The sequence below is a fragment of the Carassius auratus genome, unplaced genomic scaffold (genome assembly GCF_003368295.1).
Source record: "Carassius auratus strain Wakin unplaced genomic scaffold, ASM336829v1 scaf_tig00037790, whole genome shotgun sequence".
Taxonomy (NCBI): Eukaryota; Metazoa; Chordata; class Actinopteri; order Cypriniformes; family Cyprinidae; genus Carassius; species Carassius auratus.
In genome coordinates, this window is record NW_020526407.1 from 17820 (window position 1) to 39822 (window position 22003).

Below are 22003 nucleotides of genomic sequence, written 5' to 3' on the forward strand. Positions count from 1 at the left end.
GAATTGTGGGTCCGTCGCGCCACATTAGGTCATTTCCTCACGGCAGAAGTTGAAAACTTTTCAAGTGACAATGCAGGCGCCAACCAGTCAGATCGTCAACCAAGCTTCCGATATGCCCTCAATCAAGCGCCGATGCCCCATGTGAATGTACCATAACAGCCCCAAAGGGAGCCCTCACATGCTAAAATGAAAAATTAGGCAACCTACGGTCTCGTGGACTTAATGCACATGCGCACGCGGCGGCCATTGTAAGTCCATAAGCGGAAGTTCACATGAAGTGTTCCATTTGGGACAGGGCCATTGTTTTGTTTAGATGTATGCTTCGGACACCAGGCAGGCTGAAGGTGTTCCCCATAGTGACCTCTAGAGGACGCAGTTTGAAGCAGTCTGAAGGGAACCTGATGTGATGAATATTTCATAAATATATTTTAGATTGCAATATTACTGTTTTGACTTTATTAGGAGTGTTGCAATTTTGCTTATGGCAACTGATGTCGAATTAAGGTTTGTTTATAACAAATTTCTTTCTCAGTCTGCACTTTTAATGTTTTCCCTTTTGTTTAGATGTTTGAATACACTAAAGCAAAACACCTGGATTATATACATTATTACAAAGACAAAATTCTTTTACAGATAAAGCATGACATTGCATTGAAAGAATATTCTCATGCCTCAGTACGAACAATTGAGAATGACAAAGATTGTCAAGGATTTTCCAATGAAGGTATTTGATGTTTCAAAGCTGGCAGATTTTGTAACTGCTTCTTTAAATGAGGTTGGGCTCCTGGCCCACATAGCCTTAGGTTAATTAAATGAAGTTACACACATATATATATATATATATATATATATATATATATATATATATATATATATATATATATATATATATCAATTATTTATTGAGATTAAAACATCATCTGAAAAATGTATAAATAAGCTTTCCACAGATCTATAGTTTGTATGGACTGTACAATATTTGGCTGAAATGCAACTATCTGAAATCTGAGGGTGAAAAAAAACTACTAATAATAATAATATTCTAAATACTGAGAAAATTGCCTTTAAAGTTGTCCAAATTAAGTTCTTAGCAATGCATATTACTGATCAAAAATTTAGTTTTTATATATTAACGGTGGGAAATTTACTAAATATCTTCATGAAACATGATCTTTACTTAATATCCTAATTTTTTTTTGGCTTTAAATTTTTTTTATTTTATTTTGACCCATACAATGTTTTTTGGCCATTGCTACAAAAATGCCCGTGCTACTTAAGTTTGGTTTTGTGGTCACATATAACATCTATATTTTATACATATACTAAACACACATGAAGGTGGCAGTTCAGGTCTGTCCTGTAGACGGCGATGTTGACTCAGTAGTAGTTGTGCCTTCATCACTGATCAAATGACTGAAGAAATACAAAGAGTCAATTTGTGTGCATGTAGTTAGTACTCTCTCTTAATAGAAATCACTGTTAATAGTAGTAAATATTTTTTTTATTTACATAGTAAATTTGTATTTGTTTTATAATTTACTGAATCGATGTAATGTTTCAACTGAAATGTTTTTATCTCGTTTTACTTCTTCCCACTCGTAGGTGTTGTCTCCATGGAAACAGATCTCCTATTGTCAGTCGGATACGCATCTTCCGACTGTATTTCTGACGGGTGGGCGGGGCTAATAATCACATCACTCCTGTCTCCCTGTTGACAGCCAATCAGGGATCTTATGATTCTCGTGCTGTTTTATTCATTAACTGAGGGATAAAATTGAATGGAGGCAGTTGCCATGGTGAACAGTGTAAATCTTTGATGTTGAGTGTGATACAGTGTAGGCTATATGTGAGAATGGGAAAATAGAGAGAGAAATAGACGGGGGTTCAAATGATCGTCCAAAGATCAAAGAGTTAAAATGCCTGAAAACTGGCACAAATGTGAACTCAGCTGTGGCACTGTAGGGTGTGTGTGTGTGTGTGTGTGTCTGTGTGTGTGCGCGCATGTGTGTGTGTAATGATGATGTGTTTGTTACTTGACAAGCCATCTGTGAACAGTTTGCAGATTTTTCCTCAGCACTGGATGCTCACACACGGTTAGTTCACACACAACATGTCCGTCAATATATATATATATATATATATATTGTTTTGAGGTATTTATTTGGGGCTGGTTAGTAAAGGTTTGCAATCACTATGGCACATCCGGTTAGAATGCAATGACTCTGATGTTTCTTCTTTAATTTTTATTCTCCACTGTAGATGGGTATGTGTGGTTCTGAAAGGATACACACAATAATGGTAAATAAAGGTACACAATAATAAGTATAACAACAATAAAAATTTACAACAATATTATATAGTTACAAAGGCATTAAATAGGATTAACTATATTCAATGTATAATTACAATAAATCAACATTATGTACAGACTGCTCTGAGCGGGACTCGAACCCGCGGCCGTAACATTATTAGCGCCATTCCGGCGGTCTTATGTAAACAAATGACGGTGCAATTTTAGAACGTTAATTTTGAGGCATTTATAGGTACGCATGCAAATACGCATATAATCCACATAACGGCTCTGATAAGCATATAAACAGCTGTCATGAACTATCATAATTACATTAATTCACACAAAGGAATGGCAATTGCATACAGTATTGCCATTAATATCTGAAGTCTGGGATTAAATTAAACCGCAACATTACACAAATGTATTAATAACAAAGATAAGAACATTTAAACTTACTTCTAGCTGCACGCACACACTTGAAATAAACTTTTGGAGAACACTCATTAGCTCCGCACGAAACTTTCTGATGCAACACACTTCTGTATCCTTTGGCGGAACTACTTTCCGATGACGCTAAAGCTGTACTGATTCGTAGTTTCAACTGTCAATTAAAAAGCCCACCAATAGCATTCACTGTCCATTGTTTGTTATCACAGTCCTTTACAACAGCCGCCCCAGAATTTGCACAGTCAAATTCGTCTTTATGTAGAAGGACTTTTCTCCGCTTTATCAGTGTTATGGATGGATGGTAATTTAATAAGACGAGCTACTGGTCTGGTGTATACTTTGTCTTTTATTTTCACCTCTGCTGTCCTAATCCGTCCATCAGCTCCAGGAAAGACATTGATGATCTGTCCTACTGGCCAGACAGCTCTGGGTATTTGAGGGTCTAGGATCATCACGATCATGCCAGGCTGTAAACTATCAGTGTCCTTTTGCCACTTGGAACGGGTCTGTAGGTTAGGAAGGTAATACTTGATGAATTGTCTCCAAAAGTGATCCGCAAGGACTTGTGTGTGCCTCCATCTGCGACGACTTAAAAGTTCTGATTCATGGTAGACAGCCTGGGGGAGCGATGGATCGGGCCGCCCCATGAGGAGAAGATTGGGTGTGACGGGATTGGGGTCTGCAACATCAGTTGATGCATAACCCAGAGGTTTGGAGTTTAAGATTCCTTCCACTTCTATCAGCACTGTCCTTAATACCTCCTCGGTCATGCTTTGACTTTGCAAAGTGGCATATAGTGCAGACTTGATGGATCTTATTTCTCGTTCCCAAGCTCCTCCAAAGTGTGGACTACTGGGGGGGTTGAATTTAAACTGAATTTGTTCCTTTGACAGTTGTGCTTGCAACAAAGGATTCAAAGCTTTAAAGGCTTCCTGGAGTTCTCTGTCCCCACCTTTGAAATTAGTGCCTTGATCTGAAAGTAGCTCAGAAGGCTTACCTCTACGAGAGATAAAACGACGCAGTGCCATCAGAAAGGAGTCCGTATCAAGACTGTGTAGAAGGTCTATGTGGATGGCACGAGTGGTGAGGCACTTGAAAAGGATGCCCCAACGCTTTTCATTGCGTCTTCCTACTTTCACTGTAAAGGGCCCAAAACAGTCCATACCAGTAGAAAAGAAGGCAGGCTTAAACAGTTGCAGCCTAGCTTGGGGTAGGTCTGCCATTAGGGGCACAACTGGCTTGGCTCTCCATTTTTGGCAATCAAAGCAAGAGTGTTGTTGTTTTTTAACAGCTGCTCTACCTCGAAGAATCCAGAATTGACGGCGAAGCTCTGCAAAAACTCGTTCAGAACCTGGGTGACAGAGTTGGTTGTCCATATCCTGAATGAGGAGTTGTGTTACTTTGTGAGCTGGGTCTAGAACCACTGGGTGGATAGTATCTGGATCTAGCAGTTCACTGCGGCGGAGTCGACCTCCGACTCGGATAAGTTGGAATACAGGGTCATATTCAGGTGCAAGGGTGATCAAACGGCTAGATGATTGTACTGGTCTGCCCATTGCTAGACAGTCAAAGTCTTCAGGGAAGCTATCTTGTTGAGATTTTCTTAGGAGATCTGTTTCTGCCAACTTGTAGTCATCAGCTGTTGGGTTTCCCTGTTTCCCAGCCACCCCATGGCGTAAGAGTACAGCTGCTTCAATTAAATCTTTAAAACTGTTGTACTGATTTGGATCTGGGAATGAGTGATCTTCAGCGACACTTACATGATTGCAGCAGATAGATTTCCTCAGTTCACAACTATCAATGTTACCTTGGCCTGGGGTAATGGGCCAGTGGTCCTGTGGCTGCCAGAGGAATGTTGGTCCTTGTCTCCACCGATTATCTGTTGCTAATTCTACCAAAGTTTTTCCACGGGTGATGTCGTCTGCTGGATTATTAGTAGAATCAACATAACGCCAGGTGTAATCACTGGTAAGTTCCTGAATCTCAGAAACTCGTGTGCCCACAAAAACCTTAAAGCGACAGGAGTCAGACTGTAGCCATGTTAGGACTGTGGTGGAGTCAGTCCAGAGGAAACAGGAACAAATGTCTAATGTAAGCTCTCTATTAACAAGAGAAGCTAACTGTGCACCTGTAAGGGCCGCACACAGTTCTAACCTAGGCATGGATAGCTGTCGCTTAGGAGCCACTCTTGATCTAGCAGAGAGAAATGACACTTCAGCACCTCCCTCTGGGTTTTCTGTTCGTAGATATGCAACAGAACCATAAGCCTTTTCCGAGGCATCGCAGAACACATGGATTTGTCGAGTGCAGTCAGGAACATCCATCTTTGGACTTGCATAGCAGCGGGTTAAGTTGATCTGGGACAGGTGTTGCAATTCCCCCTGCCAAGAGTGCCAAGTTCGAAGGAGATCTTCTGGCAGTACCGGATCATCCCATTCTCTGTGTTTTGCCCAAAGATGCTGAATGAGGATTTTGGCCCTAGTTGTGTAGGGAACAATGAACCCGAGAGGATCATATTGACTTGCTACTATTGTGTTATTCTTTGGTATTACTCAATACAAATGTGTTATTCTATGTTATTTACTTAATATGGTATTATCTTACTTATAATATTATGGATAACTCTGACAGAAAGCAATATACTGATCAATATGCTGAGTTATTCCCAAATACTGGTTGTCAGGAAAAGGGTCAGGTGTATAAAAGCCCTCCCATAGGGCAGTACTAGTAGTGTTGAACAGGATTGGACATAAAAGACCTCCCACTGGCAGATCCTGGTAATATTCCACTAAGTTGTATCTGTGAACTAAACTGACCTCTGTAATGCACCTGTGAACTAAAATAACCCTGAGAACTTTGGGTGATTTCCAAGTGTTGACATCAGTGGTAAACAGACTTGGAGGGATGTCTCACGTGACCATAGCCAACCAATAGGGAGAGATTGTTTAATTGTTGATTTGGCCGAATTCCATCATTAAGCGATAAGGGGTGGCAAACTTGGCGGGCAATGCCAATTAAAAACCGGAACTACCAAATAAGGTATAGAGATAGAGGCATAAAATGAGTGCATGGACAGACAGAAGATTCAGATGCGGCGGCCGTCATCTCGGCTTTGTTGTTTTGAGCAATAAAGTCTATATTCTGACACCTGGAACCCCGTCTCCTTAGCCTTATTTATTTGACTGAAGAAATTCATCATCAGCCTTAAGACACGACATAATTGGCGACCACGAAGGGACTGGATTGAAGTCCGGTTTCCACAAGAGCCGTAGCGGGCAGAAGGCCTGACTTCCACGCAAACTACTTGAAAATTAAAGGCGCCTAAAAAAAGGTAAGCAATTTTTGCTTAAATTGGACACAAGAATGTTTGCGTGGTAGGTTAAGGTCATGCCTGTGCTGTGGGGGTAATTTGGACAGGGCTTCACCAATAAACGAAACTTAAGTATTGAATTTGAAATAAATTTAATGAAAACTAAATTTAATGAAAAGTTAATTAAGTATAAATCAAGGGGTTCCAGGTGTCAGAAGCTGCGCTTGCGAAAAGTAGATAGTTAGAAAAAAGTGGAGACGCCTAGGAACTAGGGAGCTGCCCAAGTAGGTGGGGTGTGGCCCTGGTGGGTCTCCATGAAAAGCAGATAGAGAAAAAAAGTAGGGATGCCTAGGAACTAGGGAGCTGCCCAAGTAGGTGGGGTGTGGCCCTGGTGGGTCCCTGCTTAAAGTTGATAAAGAGATTTATATGCATATGAAGTGTTAAGTGTTGTTGCCCAAGAGGGGCATGAAATCCCGTTACAGGGACTTCCTAAGTGGGGGCGCCTAGGAACTAGGGAGCTGCCCAAGTAGGTGGGGTGTGGCCCTGGTGGGTCCCCGCATGGGAAGGGCAGCTTGTTCGGGTGTCTGCAGACTGGAAAGAGTTAAAGTGTTAGTCTCTGTCTGTCCATTGTATGTTGAGAGAGAGATTTGTGTGTGCGCGCAGCATGCTGGATAAATTACTGTTAGCGCTGATTGCTTGGCTATACTAACCACATTAACTATACTGGGCTTTGCATGAAGCTATATGTGCTGATTTTATATGTTTTATGTGGCTGTTTATTTTTGCAATGGTATGAAAAACTAGTGTGAACAATTGTAAAATAATACAGGAGGAGGCAATAAGGTGGTGATTAGAAAATAAAGCGTGTATAAAGAGTTGAAAGAACAAAGTAGATTTCAAAGAACTGGCTTTATCGGGAGTTTGGAGGTCATCCAAGTTATCGACGTTGTGATCTAAATTGTGAAACAATTATTGATAAAGTAACAAGTGACTGGTTTTTCGTTTCTAGAGTGAGAGAGAGAAAGAGAGACAGAAACCAAGGCTGGTGTGTGCATGACGGAGGGAGTGGAAGCAATGAGTAGGAGTGAAGGAGAAGCTGTGTGTGTGTGTGTGTCCATGCGAGAAACCTCTGTATGAGTGAAAGAGTGAAATTATCTCTGTGAGTGTCAGCAAAGAGTAAAAGCAAAAGGGCAGGGAAGAGGAGAACAGAGCAACTGTGAGTGTGTGGTGTGATGGAGAGGATGCATGTATTTGTGCACAAATGTGAGAATGAGAACCTGTATGTTGGTCTGACTTTGTGCTGTGTGTGTGACAGAGAACAAAGAGAAAGTGTTATGTGTGTTTATGGGTGTATGAAAGAGTGTGTGTGTGTACGTGTGTTTGCATGTGTGAGAGATAGTGTGGTAGTGAGTTTAGTCTTAAGAAATTACATTAGATACCAAAAATATTTAAAACATGTGAAAATCCTTTGATCTCAGTAATACTGCTGAGGTCAATATGACCCCAAACATTATGCGTGTAGTCATGTCATAATAACGGATATTAGAAACATTATTATTAAATAAAAAACAAATTCCTAAAAAGATATTTTGTAATTAGGAAATCATGAAATATCAGGATAGTAATAATAATAAAACATAAAAATAAGGATATATATTTTCACCATAAAGTGGGTCTGGGGTCTGTATTATACCGATGATAATGAATATGTTGATGAATGTAGACTATTATACATGGATGTTAGAAATGTTGGTAGAAATTATCCAGGATTAAGAAATAGAAGAGCAAATGTTGAGATCATTGCTTAATCGATTTAAATAATAAAAAAGAGAAAAATGGGAGAAGTTGTTGTTAATAAGAAAAAGAGAAGAAGGGGATGAAGGGGTAGACAAATTCTATAAATACAAGGAAAGAGATTGCTAATTGACTTTTATGGAACCATTGAACTTAAAATTTTGTCAAAAGATGAACTGAACATTAGAATATTCAAGATAGGAGGGTTTCGCATAGAGTAAACCCCATCTTTCACTTACTCAATTTGGGCAGGAGGAATGACAGCTACAGGACACAGATTGTGGAGTTTTGAGGCAATTAGCATGGGAGAAAACAATTTGGACAAAAAGCAATTTGTGATGGAAAGAACCAATAGATCCTGTGTTACTCTTCAAACTGTAAACTAGAAAAACATTGTGATTATTTTAAAATATTTGAGACAATCTAATCAGCTTCTATAAAATGTGATAAGTCCTCCGCCCAGCAAAAGTCCAGGTGGAAATCAGGGGTCGGATACTTTTAGTGATCCTCGTCTGATGAGCCTGGTGAAGATTAGCTATTAAAGTGCTGGGATTAGAGAGGTAAGTCACTGAGGGAAAAATAATAATAATTTATTGTGTTGAGCAAATTCATAATTGTGACTTTCAGAGATGTCAACTCAAGTAGAGTTATTGGTTTCTAAAAATCCAGCCTGTAAACAAGTAATAGGGGAGCTCTCAAAAAGGTGGGCAGAGAGAACTTGTTAAAAATCTTTAAAAATTACAAGATCATTGATAAATCAAAAAAAAAGAAAATGAAAGAAAATGAAATGAAAAACGAGAACAAGAATCATGGGTATTGACTAAGTTAAAACAACATAGAATTAAATTATTAAAATTGGAGAAACAAGAAAGAGATAATAAAAACAATGAAATTGAAGAAGAAAGGCCGCCTCCATATGCTCCTTCCTGTGATCAAGTTGTTAATCAAATGCCTGTAGTACAGGGAAAAATAGATTTAAAGGGATAAATAGAATTTGAGGGATATGTACAAGATGTTGAAATAAATGAGCAGCACAGCAGAAGTGAGCTGAGGAGAATGGCAGACAGCAGGAGAGCGAGAGAGATACACACACAGCCATGAGAGAGGAGCTGAAGCTTAAAAAGGAGGGGCTGATAACATCAACATCAATGTCTCATTCAAAACAAAAAGAGAGAGAGAAAACAGCCCACAAGGTGGACCTAAGGACTGAAAGAGGAGGGGCCAAGGACTACCGAGAGGAGGAGAAAACAGGTGAGCCACACACATATCGATGTCTTTCAGAGATGCTCATAGAAATGGAGAATCACCACAAACACCTAACCTCAATTTATGAAGAATTGGGGAGCCATCAAGCAGAAGAGCTTGAAGATGCACCTGAAAGAACAGTGACGCCTGCTGACTCAGCCCAAGAAGCACTAAATGAGATGGAGGAAAGGTGCAACGGAACAAGAGAGAATCTCAAACAAACTGTCCAAATGATAAGAGCAGATTTCAAGCAAGCTGTGGACACATTGCAACAAGAGCTGGACGAACTGATGGGCAAACATGAACGAATACAATCACACCCAAGCCAATATGATTATGTCCAGCGGAAGCAGTATAAGCAAGTAGTCGGGGCACTGGTCATGCAAGACATAGAATATCCAGGATGATAGGTTTCAAGCATACAGACGAAGAGGAAAAGAGCAGCATGGATCAATAAGGACATCAAGAAGGACTGAAACCCTGAAATTTGAGTGCTCAATAATCATCAAGCAAGGTCACACCCAATACATTCCCTGGGCAAGTCAAGATCTGGACAATGGTTTCCCGTCTTCTAGACATCCATAAAGGAGCTGGAAAATGGAATCAGAACATTTGAAGAAGAAACAACTGGAAAGCTTCTGGCCCTAAGGGACATCAAAGCCCTGTTTGCTAAGTGTTTGGGGGCCTCCAAGACATTCTCAAGCAGTCTGGCCTCCACCAAGCAGTTGACAAGCCTCAAGCAGAATGAGTTTCTTTCTGAGAATTGAATACCCTATGCAAACTGATGCAGGATTCCTGAAGGGGGAGCCAATGGGGGAGACTGAGAATCCCACCACCTACATACAGAAAAAACTAAGATGCTGGAAAGAAGAACTGGAAAAAAGATCCTGAGCAAGAAAAAGTACCGACAGCACTCTTCAGGACTGCCACTGTGGAAGCCATGCCTGCAGTAATGAAAGTGAAGCTGGAGAATGAGTTCAAAGACCATGTGGTGCATGCTGTAGAACAGCACAGAAGACCAGAGTTAAAGATGAAGGACCAAGAAAAAGAGCTGCTAAATAAGAAGAAAAAGGTCCAAGCAGTGCAGAAGGAAGACCACTAAGCAGTGATGGCACCTGTCAATACTTCGATGCCTGTCAAACCACTTGTAACAATGAATGTGCCTGCACCAGCAAATCAGACCGCAGCAGCACAGGCACCGCCTGCTGGAACAGTTGATGCACCACAAGTACCGGCACCAGTCGTCATCTATCTCAAGCCAGAGCAGCCAAACAACAGGAGCTGGAAAAGACAACAACAAAAAGGACGTGGCAGAGGAAGATTTAACAACAATCAACAAAAAGTTGGTGGCCCTCCAGGAGTATGTTTGGGATGCTATCAGCCTGGACACAGTAGAAGAAACTGCACCATCAATCCTTGGCAACAGAGCCAGCCAATGGCCCCAGGAGTCAACTATGGACAACGACAAGTGCAAGCTCAACCTCTAGGCCCTGTTAACCCATGGCGTGGACCTGATCAAGGCTATTAGGGCTGCCCAGAGAATCCTACGGGGAGGAATCAGCCTGTGAGCATAAGCCTGAAAGACACTGAAATAAGAATACCAATCTTAGTCTCAGAATACACACCTGTTAATTTATTAGGCAGGGATGCTATATGTAAACTAAAAATGCAAATATGGTGTACACCAGATGGAATTTATGTAGACGATAGGGTAATTAGACAAATGAATGTTTCATCATTACAACAAACACAAGAACCATGTGCTAACATATATTGGTTAGGTGATCTAAAGGAAGGTGTAGAAAAAACAATTGGCAAATGGGGAAGATACATAAGAGAACAGCTTTGTGAACCAAATCCACCAAAAACTGAATTTCATTGAACTATGAAGTATGACGAGAACATAGACCCAGAATTTGAAAAAAGATGGTTAAAAACACACAAGGGTTGCAAATTCCCATGAACTCGCTATACATAATAGTAGGAGCAGAAAGTTAAGCTCTGCAGATAGATAAAGAAAAAAAAATTGATGAATGGTTAGAAGTGCCAAACTCGATTCCTCATGTTACATTGTAAGTAAAGATTGTGTTTCTAAAGACTTAGCCCCCATGATGAAACAAGCAGAAAAAAAGAAAAGAAAAAATCAACTGGGAAGCCACAGAAAAAGTTGTATACTACTCCAATGATGGGAGTCCCCAGAATGGTTATAAATACAAAAGTTGAGCCAAAGGTTAAAAAAAAAAAAATTAAACAAAGCAAACTGAATTGAGAAAGAAATGTAGAAACATGTACCACCTGAATTATGGTCTCAGCGTGACATAGATTTGGGATTAGTAAAATCAGCTAATCCAGTTAGAATAGTGCTTAAACCAGGAGCTAAGATACCCAGAAAATTACAGTACTAAGCTACCAAGAAAGTTTCAGTATCCTTCAAAACCAGAAGCAGAAGAGGGAATCAAAAAGACAATTGAGGGATGAATGAAAGCAGGAGTGTTTGTTGAAATTACTAGCTGTAGTAACACCCCAGTATTGCTAGTAGATAATGCATACAAATCAAAATGGCGTTTGGTTCATGCTTTGAGAGCAGTGAATGAGGTTGTGGAGGATTGGCCTACTGAAGTTCCAAATTTGCATATGTTGTTAACCAATGTTCATCTCCTAATTATTATACAGTAACTGATCTCTGCTAAGCTTTTTCAGCGTTCCCTCGGCCGAGGAGAGAAGACTTTTGTTCACATTCACCTATCAAGGTAAAAAACTCACTTACATGAGACTGCCACAAGGTTTCAAAACACTCACCATATGTATTTAATCAAGTTCTAAAAGAAGATCTAAGTGATCTCAGGCTGGACAGTACATTAATACAGTATGCAGATAATTTGTTGATCTGTTCAATGACTTTGCCACCAAGGCTCAATTAAAGGACTTACTTGGCTGAAGGGGGTCATAAGGCCTCTAAAGAAAAACTGCAATTTTGCTTACCGCAAGCTGAGTACTAAGGATGCACAATTTCACATGGGATGAAAGCTATATCACCCAGTCAATTAGAAGACTACACCTACAAACAGTGGGATAAATAATTGCATTTTTGGGAATGATAGGTTTTTAGAACAGACTATAATGAAAATTATTCAATCAAAACAGTTCCACTTAGAGCACTAAGAAAACATATGGGACATCAAAATATTTAAGCACCTTTGATTATTTGAGGATTACTGATGCATAAACAACATTTGAACCATTAATGAAAAAAAAAGAAAAAAAAAAAAGATAAATGCTAATTGGCTTTGGCGCTCATATGAAGGTCTATATCGGTTACAATCCTTTTTATCTGACGCGCATGGTTTTGACCATTGCGCGAGGGGGCGAAGTGATTAAAAATAATAAATAAATAATAATAAAATAAAAAATAAAGAAATATTATAAATAAAGTGTCAAAGTTATTGGTTATTATATGTATAAGCAATGGTGGATGAATATCTATTTGAATGTGAAGTCTGCACCCTAAATAATGTCAGAAAATGAACATGATGAATGTCAACAAATAGATATAAGAACTGACATCAAGAAAATAAAGACCCCTGTAGTTTATGTAATCGACCGCGCATTGGAGTATGAGCGTTTGAACGAATCAAAAGGGAAACATAAAATGGGATAATTAAAAAGGAATTGTGTAATAATCTGGCATTTAGACCAAAATATGTATTATAATTTAGAAGTACTCAAATCATTCTGTCTGATATATGCCACAGCCACTGTAAAGATAAACATGAATGAACATGACAATCATAAAGGTCAAAGACACAGAACTATATGTTTTCCCCAAATTCGCACCATGAAAGATCAATGAGAAGCAATAGCAGATTACTATTGGGTATGTGAAGAAAAAAAGAAGAAGAAAAAGACTAAGACCCACACTACCAAAAGACTGGAAAGGTATTGTACTAGACTAAGACTGTTACAAGGGGTAACAACGATTGAAGGAGACTTAAATGAAGTTAAGCAGCCGCAACTAAGGTGAAACAGAGCTAAAAGAGCATATGAAGCAGATCCAAATCTGTACATGGATTTAATTGGCCAACCAAGAAGAATACCAGAAAAATATAAAGCTAGAAATGAAATTAAGTCTGGACTTGAGTCTATATTAGTGTGGATTACCCCAAACAAGTACTTAGAATGGATCAATTATATTTACTATAATCAGAAGAGATTCATTAACTATACTGATGATGCCTTCGATGCTCTGGGAAAACAGTTGAGTCCTACAAGTAAAATGGCATGGCAAAACAGCCAAGCACTGAACTGGCTTCTGTCCGAAAAAGGAGATGTATGTGTAATGTTTGGAACTGACTCATATGCTTATATTTCAAACAGTACAGCCCCAGCTGGATCGTTCACCAAAGCAATGGAGAAACTGAAAAACCTAAGAGAGGAAATGACCAAGAATGCTGGAGTAGACGTGCATACTTGGGATTGGTTTAAATTTACTTTTTGGGTCTTGGGGACAATGGTTAACTAAAGTGGGCATCATAATAGGCATTGTTGTTGTTGTGTTTCTTTTGTTGTTCTGTTCTATTGTGCCTTTCATCAGATCAATGCTGGCCAGTGCTGCAGCCAAACAGATGATTAATGTGTCAGTGAGACCAACTGGAGTGGACATTGGATGTACCAACGTGCACATTGGGACCTGGACTGGATGAACTGGTTGAATTTGTGTGAAACCTTCCTGAAAAACAATGGAGTGGTAGGGAAGGGGTGCCTTTTGTTTTCTATTTGTTATGTTTATCCTGTATTGTAACTTTTGACAGAGAGGGAGTCAGTATCTTCATTGTATTTTCATTTTCTTATTATGTAGTAGAATTAGAATACTTGGATAGAGTAGGCAGGAAGTTAGATTGTGTTATTGTATTTTATTTTGGCATATGCCCCTTCCTGAAGTCACTTACTCCTTAAGTCATTTATTATCTGATCATTTATTTTAAAGAACATCTTAAGAAAGAAAGAGGACGCTGAAGGTGTTAAGCAGGTCATTGTCTGTGTTACGAGGCAATGCAACCAGAAAAGGGGACGATAAAGAAAGATTGCATATTTTCAAAAGGGGACGATAAAGAAAGATTGCATATTTTCTTATCTGAATGTATTCATCATGTAACTTTCATTTATTAGTATATAGTTTGTCTTATTCAACACTGGAAAAGTCATCAAAGTTTGAAAAGAAGAAGGGATCGACGAGCACGTCAGTGCTTAGCAACATGAGTAGATTCAACTGGAGGTTTAAAAACCCACTATCTACTCCAACACCAGATAGCGCTGAATGGCAATGAAAGTTGCCTGAGCTCCTCTGGCAACGAAGGACAGCATCACCAAATAGCACTCCAGGCTACCGGAAATGCTTGGAGTTCCTCTGGCAGCGTGGGATGAACCAGTGTACAATTTATTGTATTACTTTGTTTTTACTAATTTTGATTATTTGAATCATTCATAAATTCTACATAACCATTACAACCATGGGCAAGGCTAAGACATCTCATGCACATGCTTTAATACAAATTGTTGATTTGTTTTGATTCATTTGACCCCCAAGAAGGTATAGGTAGGGAAGTAGATTCTATTACTCTTTTCTGGTCAATTGTGGGGAGAGATATTTGGATCTAACTTCCTCTGGAGTGCAACAACATACAGAAACCATTTGTTAAGAGGAAATGGAGGACCATTATTGGTTCATAGATGGACAGAAGGAGAGGTGGACTTGTGGTGTTGTACTCTAGGCAAAGGGCTTAGTGGTGAGACTTGGTAAAGTCTCAGAGGGGGGAATATATTGTGTTATTCTTTGGTATTACTCAATACAAATGTGTTATTCTATGTTATTTACTTAATATGGTATTATCTTACTTATAATATTATGGATAACTCTGACAGAAAGCAATATACTGATCAATATGCTGAGTTATTCCCAAATACTGGTTGTCAGGAAAAGGGTCAGGTGTATAAAAGCCCTCCCATAGGGCAGTACTAGTAGTGTTGAACAGGATTGGACATAAAAGACCTCCCACTGGCAGATCCTGGTAATATTCCACTAAGTTGTATCTGTGAACTAAACTGACCTCTGTAATGCACCTGTGAACTAAAATAACCCTGAGAACTTTGGGTGATTTCCAAGTGTTGACATCAGTGGTAAACAGACTTGGAGGGATGTCTCACGTGACCATAGCCAACCAATAGGGAGAGATTGTTTAATTGTTGATTTGGCCGAATTCCATCATTAAGCGATAAGGGGTGGCAAACTTGGCGGGCAATGCCAATTAAAAACCGGAACTACCAAATAAGGTATAGAGATAGAGGCATAAAATGAGTGCATGGACAGACAGAAGATTCAGATGCGGCGGCCGTCATCTCGGCTTTGTTGTTTTGAGCAATAAAGTCTATATTCTGACACCTGGAACCCCGTCTCCTTAGCCTTATTTATTTGACTGAAGAAATTCATCATCAGCCTTAAGACACGACACTACCACTTTGTATATGTTCCTCATTGTTGGTTTCGGGCAGTCTAGCAGACGGCACTTATACTTTAGAGTGTCTGAATTGCACAGCCAACGTAGCCCTAGTGCAAATTCTTGAGGATCTTCCCCAGTCTGATTGAGCCAAAGCTCACTGCTCTCTGACCTGGCTTCCTTTGGTAAATGACAAATGACCTCAGGAATGTTGCTTGCCCATTGCCGTAATTCGAATCCACCTGTAGCTAACAGGTCTCTTAATGAATCCACAAGCAATTTGGCTTCATCCAACGAAGAAAGGCTCTGTAGACAGTTGTCTACGTAGAAGGATCTTTCAATAGAGTCTCGTACCTGGTCTCCTGGTTGACTGTGGTCGAATACATGCCTCTGCAAAGCGTATGTAGCACAGCACGGACTACATGTTGTCCCGAATGGGAGCACTTGCCACTCATAGATATCGGGTTGTTTCTCTCGGTCTAAATTGCGCCATAAGAAACGGAGGAGTGGCTTGTCTTCTGGCAGCAATCTCACTTGGTGAAACATGCCCTTTATGTCGCTACTGATAGCGACAGAGTGCTCCCTGAATCTCAGCAGTACACCAAGTAAAGAAGACCCCAAATTGGGTCCAGGCAGGAATAGATCATTTAGATTTTGTCCTTTGTAGGAGAATGAGCAGTTAAAGACAACTCTGTTCTTCCCGTTGTGACTCACCATATGATGAGGGATGAACCAAGATTCATCAGTCTCACTCAGTATCTGCTCTTGTACCTTGACTGCATAGCCAGCTTGTTCTAGCTTCCTAATTTCGTCATTATAAGCTTCTGCCTTTTGAGGGTCTCTCATCAAGCGATTCTCTGTGCTGCGGAGGTTGGCCATTACCGCTTCCTTTGTGGCTTGTAGTTTTGGCATGTGCTTTACCCTGAGAAGAGGAGTGGCATAGCGCTGGATCCCATTGATGTCAATCCGTTTGGACTTTGCCTCTAACAGGTTAACTGCATCCTGATCTTGCTTAGATCTAGTGATAAGCTTCTCATTCCTGTAAGGCAATACATCCAGTTGCCAAAGTTGCTGCACATTTTTGAACAGTTCATTGGAGGGAGACATAATGGAAATGTTCAGGCATTGTTGAGTCTGAAGCTGATAATGGACAAGCTTGGCAGGACCCTGGATTGTCCAACCCAACCTCGTTCTCACTGCTGCTGGTCCACCCGAAGGACCCAAGAGCACTGGCGCAATTGGCGTGATTAAATGAGGATAGTCAGAGCCAATTAGCAAGAGTGGATGAGCTTTGTCAAGGGCAGGAATGGGCAGCCCTCTGAGATGGCTGTACTTGCTTTGTAGAACTTTAATAGGGTAAGTATGTTCTGCCAATCCTAGCTGATCTGCTGTGAAAGCTCTGTTGATCTTAAAGACCTTCTGAGGCTGACAAGCAGGAGATATTGAGAAGGAAACTGTATTACCTTGTATGACCTTCATGTCCTGTCGAACTGTTCTCAGTGCCAGATTCTCTGTCTTCCCGTGAAGATTCAGTTTCTGAGCAGCAGCCTGAAGGAGAATTGTTCTCTCTGAGCCATCATCTAGAATGGCGAAGGTCTCTAGCACATGCTTTCCATTACGTAAAATCACTTTGATGACTTTCAGCAGTACCTTACTGCAGCCTGCTTGCCTATCCAAGTAGAGAACCTCACTGGTGGGATTCGAAAGAGGAGGGGTTTCTCTAATTGGTCTATCATTGAGCTCGTGGAGTGCCTCAAGATGCCTGCCATTACAGATTTTGCAGATTGTTTTCAGACGACACTGTGCTGCTTGGTGGGTGCGACCACAACGCCAACATTTTTTATTTGTTTTTACCCAGTAACACTTCTGTTCTTTAGTAAGCTGACTAAAGTTCTGGCACTGATTCAAGTAATGTTGGGTGTTGGAGCAATAGGGACAGTATGCCTTTACCTTGTCTTGAGGTCTAGAAGCACTTGGACCAGACCCTTCTGTAGGTGGATTGGTGGTGGAAGGGCCCGAGCTGTGAAATATGGAAAATGTCTTACTAGACTTGACGTCCTTACGTCTGTCCATCCTTTGATCAAGGCGTTCCCTTCTTTCTCCAATAAACTCAAAACCACTTTCTTGAATTGTCAGTTCGTATTCCAGCCACTCTGCAAAGTTCAGAAGTGTGGGGATGCGGACTCCCAGGGGATACATGTACCTCTTGAAATCAGCTCGCAGGTCCTGAGGTAACTTGGATAGTAACCTAGTAACATGTGAGCCACACTGGAGTTCAACATTTCCACTTTGACCAAGTTGATCTAGCATGCCCACGAGAGCTCTGACCTTAAGTGCGAACTTCTTAAATCCAGTTGTATCATGACTGCGGATACTTGAGCCTTCCATGAGGTCAGCAATATGGCGTAGAGCTAACTGGTGGGGCTGTCCATACTGTTCTGCCAGGGAAGCCATGGTGTCTGAATAAGGTCTCTTTGAATTTGTGTAAGAGTCTGCTATCAGAAGGGCATCCTCGAATTTGAGATGATCTAAGAGGATCTGATATTTAAATCTCTCTGTGGCATCTTCAGGCAGAATATTATCCAGGGAGATCTTCAATCTTGCAAACTCTCGTGGGTCCCCTTTGGTGAAATCTGGAATCGTGGGCTTAGGACCTCGATATAATTTCTCTCGCTGAGGGTTGTGGAAGTCCTCAGCAGTCTCCTTGTGATACTGCATACTGACATGAGGAGGTATGGGGGGATACTTGGATTGTCTATCAATGTCATGTGACCTCTGCACATCAGATGCCACTGAAGAACCATCATCTGGTTCAAAGTACTCAGGCGTCGCTGGACACGAAGGTGGGTGTGATGTCCTGCCTAGTCTACGCAAACATGCAGTTAATTCCTCCACTAAGTCTGGGATGGCTGCTGTTGGAGGTGGAGGTAGTGGTTTATTCACTGGAGTTCGAGGAAGTGGGACATCATCAGCTACTGGTGGAGGTGGGGGTGGCCAATCCTCCTCCTTGTCTGGTATAGGGGCTCTACTAACATCCCATGTCAATTTACTGTGAGGCGGAATTTTATAACTATCAGTTGGCTGCTCTGAGTATGGCAGGTTGGCACGAGGTAGCCGCCATGGTTGCGAAGGGGCTTTATCGTGTGATGGTGGCACTGACCTATGGTGCAATGGAACCACAGTATCACCTCTCATATCTCGTTGCATGTCTAAAACTGTAGACTGTAGTTTCTGATTCTCCATCTTGAGCTGTTGAATAGCCTCCAATATCTCTGAGGATACATCCCCTGATACACTGTGGTGAGGTACAGGTGTGCTCTTATACATCTGTTCCACCTGGCCAGAATGGGTAAACGGCCTCTGCCTGAGTCCAGTAGAAGTGTCGAAGTGTCGAACTGTGTGGTGAGTGAGGGGGGTCATCTCGGCTACCCTCTCAATACGATAAGGCTCCTGTTCCTCTGTGGTGAAAGGTGTGGTTTGAACAACAGGTGAAGATTCATTATAGTGCGGGAGAGAAACATCATAATCTTTCAACCAGGCTGGTGGTCGCACTTGTCGTTTAGGACGCACATCAGCAGGCCTTCCTTCTCTACTCCTTTGGTCAGAAGACATTTTATCAATTCCACAGCAATTGCACTCCGGCTCGAAGGACCATATGTTTTGAGGTATTTATTTGGGGCTGGTTAGTAAAGGTTTGCAATCACTATGGCACATCCGGTTTAGAATGCAATGACTCTGATGTTTCTTCTTTAATTTTTATTCTCCACTGTAGATGGGTATGTGTGGTTCTGAAAGGATACACACAATAATGGTAAATAAAGGTACACAATAATAAGTATAACAACAATAAAAATTTACAACAATATTATATAGTTACAAAGGCATTAAATAGGATTAACTATATTCAATGTATAATTACAATAAATCAACATTATGTACAGACTGCTCTGAGCGGGACTCGAACCCGCGGCCGTAACATTATTAGCGCCATTCCGGCGGTCTTATGTAAACAAATGACGGTGCAATTTTAGAACGTTAATTTTGAGGCATTTATAGGTACGCATGCAAATACGCATATAATCCACATAACGGCTCTGATAAGCATATAAACAGCTGTCATGAACTATCATAATTACATTAATTCACACAAAGGAATGGCAATTGCATACAGTATTGCCATTAATATCTGAAGTCTGGGATTAAATTAAACCGCAACATTACACAAATGTATTAATAACAAAGATAAGAACATTTAAACTTACTTCTAGCTGCACGCACACACTTGAAATAAACTTTTGGAGAACACTCATTAGCTCCGCACGAAACTTTCTGATGCAACACACTTCTGTATCCTTTGGCGGAACTACTTTCCGATGACGCTAAAGCTGTACTGATTCGTAGTTTCAACTGTCAATTAAAAAGCCCACCAATAGCATTCACTGTCCATTGTTTGTTATCACAGTCCTTTACAACATATATATATATATATATATATATATATATATATATATATATATATATATATATATATATATATATATATATATATATATATATATATATATATATATATATATATATATATATATATATATATATATATATATATATATATATATATATAGCAATATTTAAAAGGGATAGTTCTCCTAAAAATGAAAATTCTGTTGTTAATTACTCACCCTCATGTTGTTCCAAACCCATAAGTCCTTCATTCATCTTTGGAACAAAAATTAAGATATGTATTTTTATGAAATTCGTAACAAACACGTAATAAGGATATTATTAAAACATATTATCCATCTGACATTAGTGGTTCAACCGTAGTTTAACAAAGCTACGGGAATAATTTTTATTCTTCTGCTCAGTTTCACAGTAGCGCTATTATGGAGAGTAACATTGTTGAACGAAGCATTGTTGAATAAAGTTGTTGTTTTTTTTCTTTGCACACAAAAATATTCTCATAGCGATTGAACCAATGATGTCACATGGACAACTTGCTGATGTTTATGGCACCTCTCTGAGCTTTGAATGTGGTAAAACCCTTGCTCTCTGCAGGGTCAGAGAGCTCTCTGATTTCATAAAAAATATCCTTATTTGTCTGGAAATTAACAGGGTCTTTCAATTTCAATGTTAAATTTCAGTTAATTTATAAAACACAATTAAACACAACTATTGTTGATCAATGTGCTGCACAAAGTAAGTAACCATAAACAGAATTAAAAACAAAGACAAGGTCACAAATAAAACCGCAAGACACAGGGCAGAGCGTATGCAAATCATGAATAAGACAGATCATATAAAAATGTTTTTAACGATTTAAAAATGGATATTGTAGGGCAGTTCTGATTTCTGTAGGAAGTCTCTGAGCAACTATGCCGAATGCTCGATCCCCCTATACTTGAGTCTAGGAACCACTAAGCCTTAAGTTGGCACTTGGCAGACCTGGGAGCTCTTGCAGGTTGGTGGACTATCAACAGGTCCGAGAGGTAAGAAGGTGCTAAACCATTTAAAGACAGTCGGCCACCGGGTATAATCCATTTTTCCGATTTAGAATGACACAAAGATGAGTAATTAATGACATAATGTTAATTTTTGGGTGAACTATTCCTTAAGTTAATATTTATAAGAAAATTTAAAATGTATAGCCTAAGGGATGTGACTGGAGCTAGTTGTCACAGTTTTATTAGTCTTTCAGTGAATATTTCTGAGGGAAGGTTTATTTTTGAAAGCCAAATTCTGTGTAGAAATTGGTTAAAACAATATTTTCTTCACATTATATACATACACAGTCTGGTCACAACACCATTCACTTGTTTACCTGAAACTTACAGCATGAATAAAACTATTTTGAAGACAGTTTTACACAGAAGTATTGATTTATTTTTTAACTCTCTCTCTCATTTCAGTCACAATCCTGAGAATGGTGTATCTGTTGTTGCTTGGCAACAGAAGTGCAAGCCCCTCCCCCGCCAGTGTGCAGCTGTTGTGAATGTGTGTGTGAATTCCAGCAGATGGCAGTCCATATCGATCATTCTATATGACATTCTTAATCACAAATACAGAATCAATTGTCATGTTTCCTGTGATACGAGGAGGGAGGAGCCGAGCACCCATCAGCCTCTCAGCAGCCTGGATCACCACTCAGGTACTGCATTATTCATGAAAGCTTATGAATTTTTAAATACTCTTCAGTTAGAATGGGCTGAAGACAGGACAAGTTTAATGTAGGTGAGGTGTACATCATAAAGGCCCTGCTGTTTTTTCAGGAGATGATCATTATATTTTAAGGTCCTCTGCAAGCAAATTATGACTATGATATTACCAATGGTTATTGGCAAAAAAAAATGGACAAACCTTTAAATATGTCCTTCTTAAACTTTTTGATATAACAGTAAATATTTCAACACAGGACAGAAACAA

The 22003-nt window shown here is 39.9% G+C and overlaps 1 protein-coding gene across 1 annotated transcript; it reads right to left on the minus strand.

Annotated features, from left to right (window-relative positions):
- Nucleotides 1-2150: 2150 nt before the first annotated feature.
- On the minus strand, nt 2151-5261 carry LOC113083335 (uncharacterized). The gene is made up of 2 exons (XM_026254487.1): nt 2750-5261; nt 2151-2275 (listed from the first exon to the last, which is right to left on the minus strand). The coding sequence occupies exon 1, from the start codon at nt 5062-5064 to the stop codon at nt 2995-2997; it is 2070 nt and encodes a 689-aa protein (XP_026110272.1). The 5' UTR covers nt 5065-5261; the 3' UTR covers nt 2151-2275; nt 2750-2994.
- Between the last annotated feature and the right edge of the window lie 16742 nt (nt 5262-22003).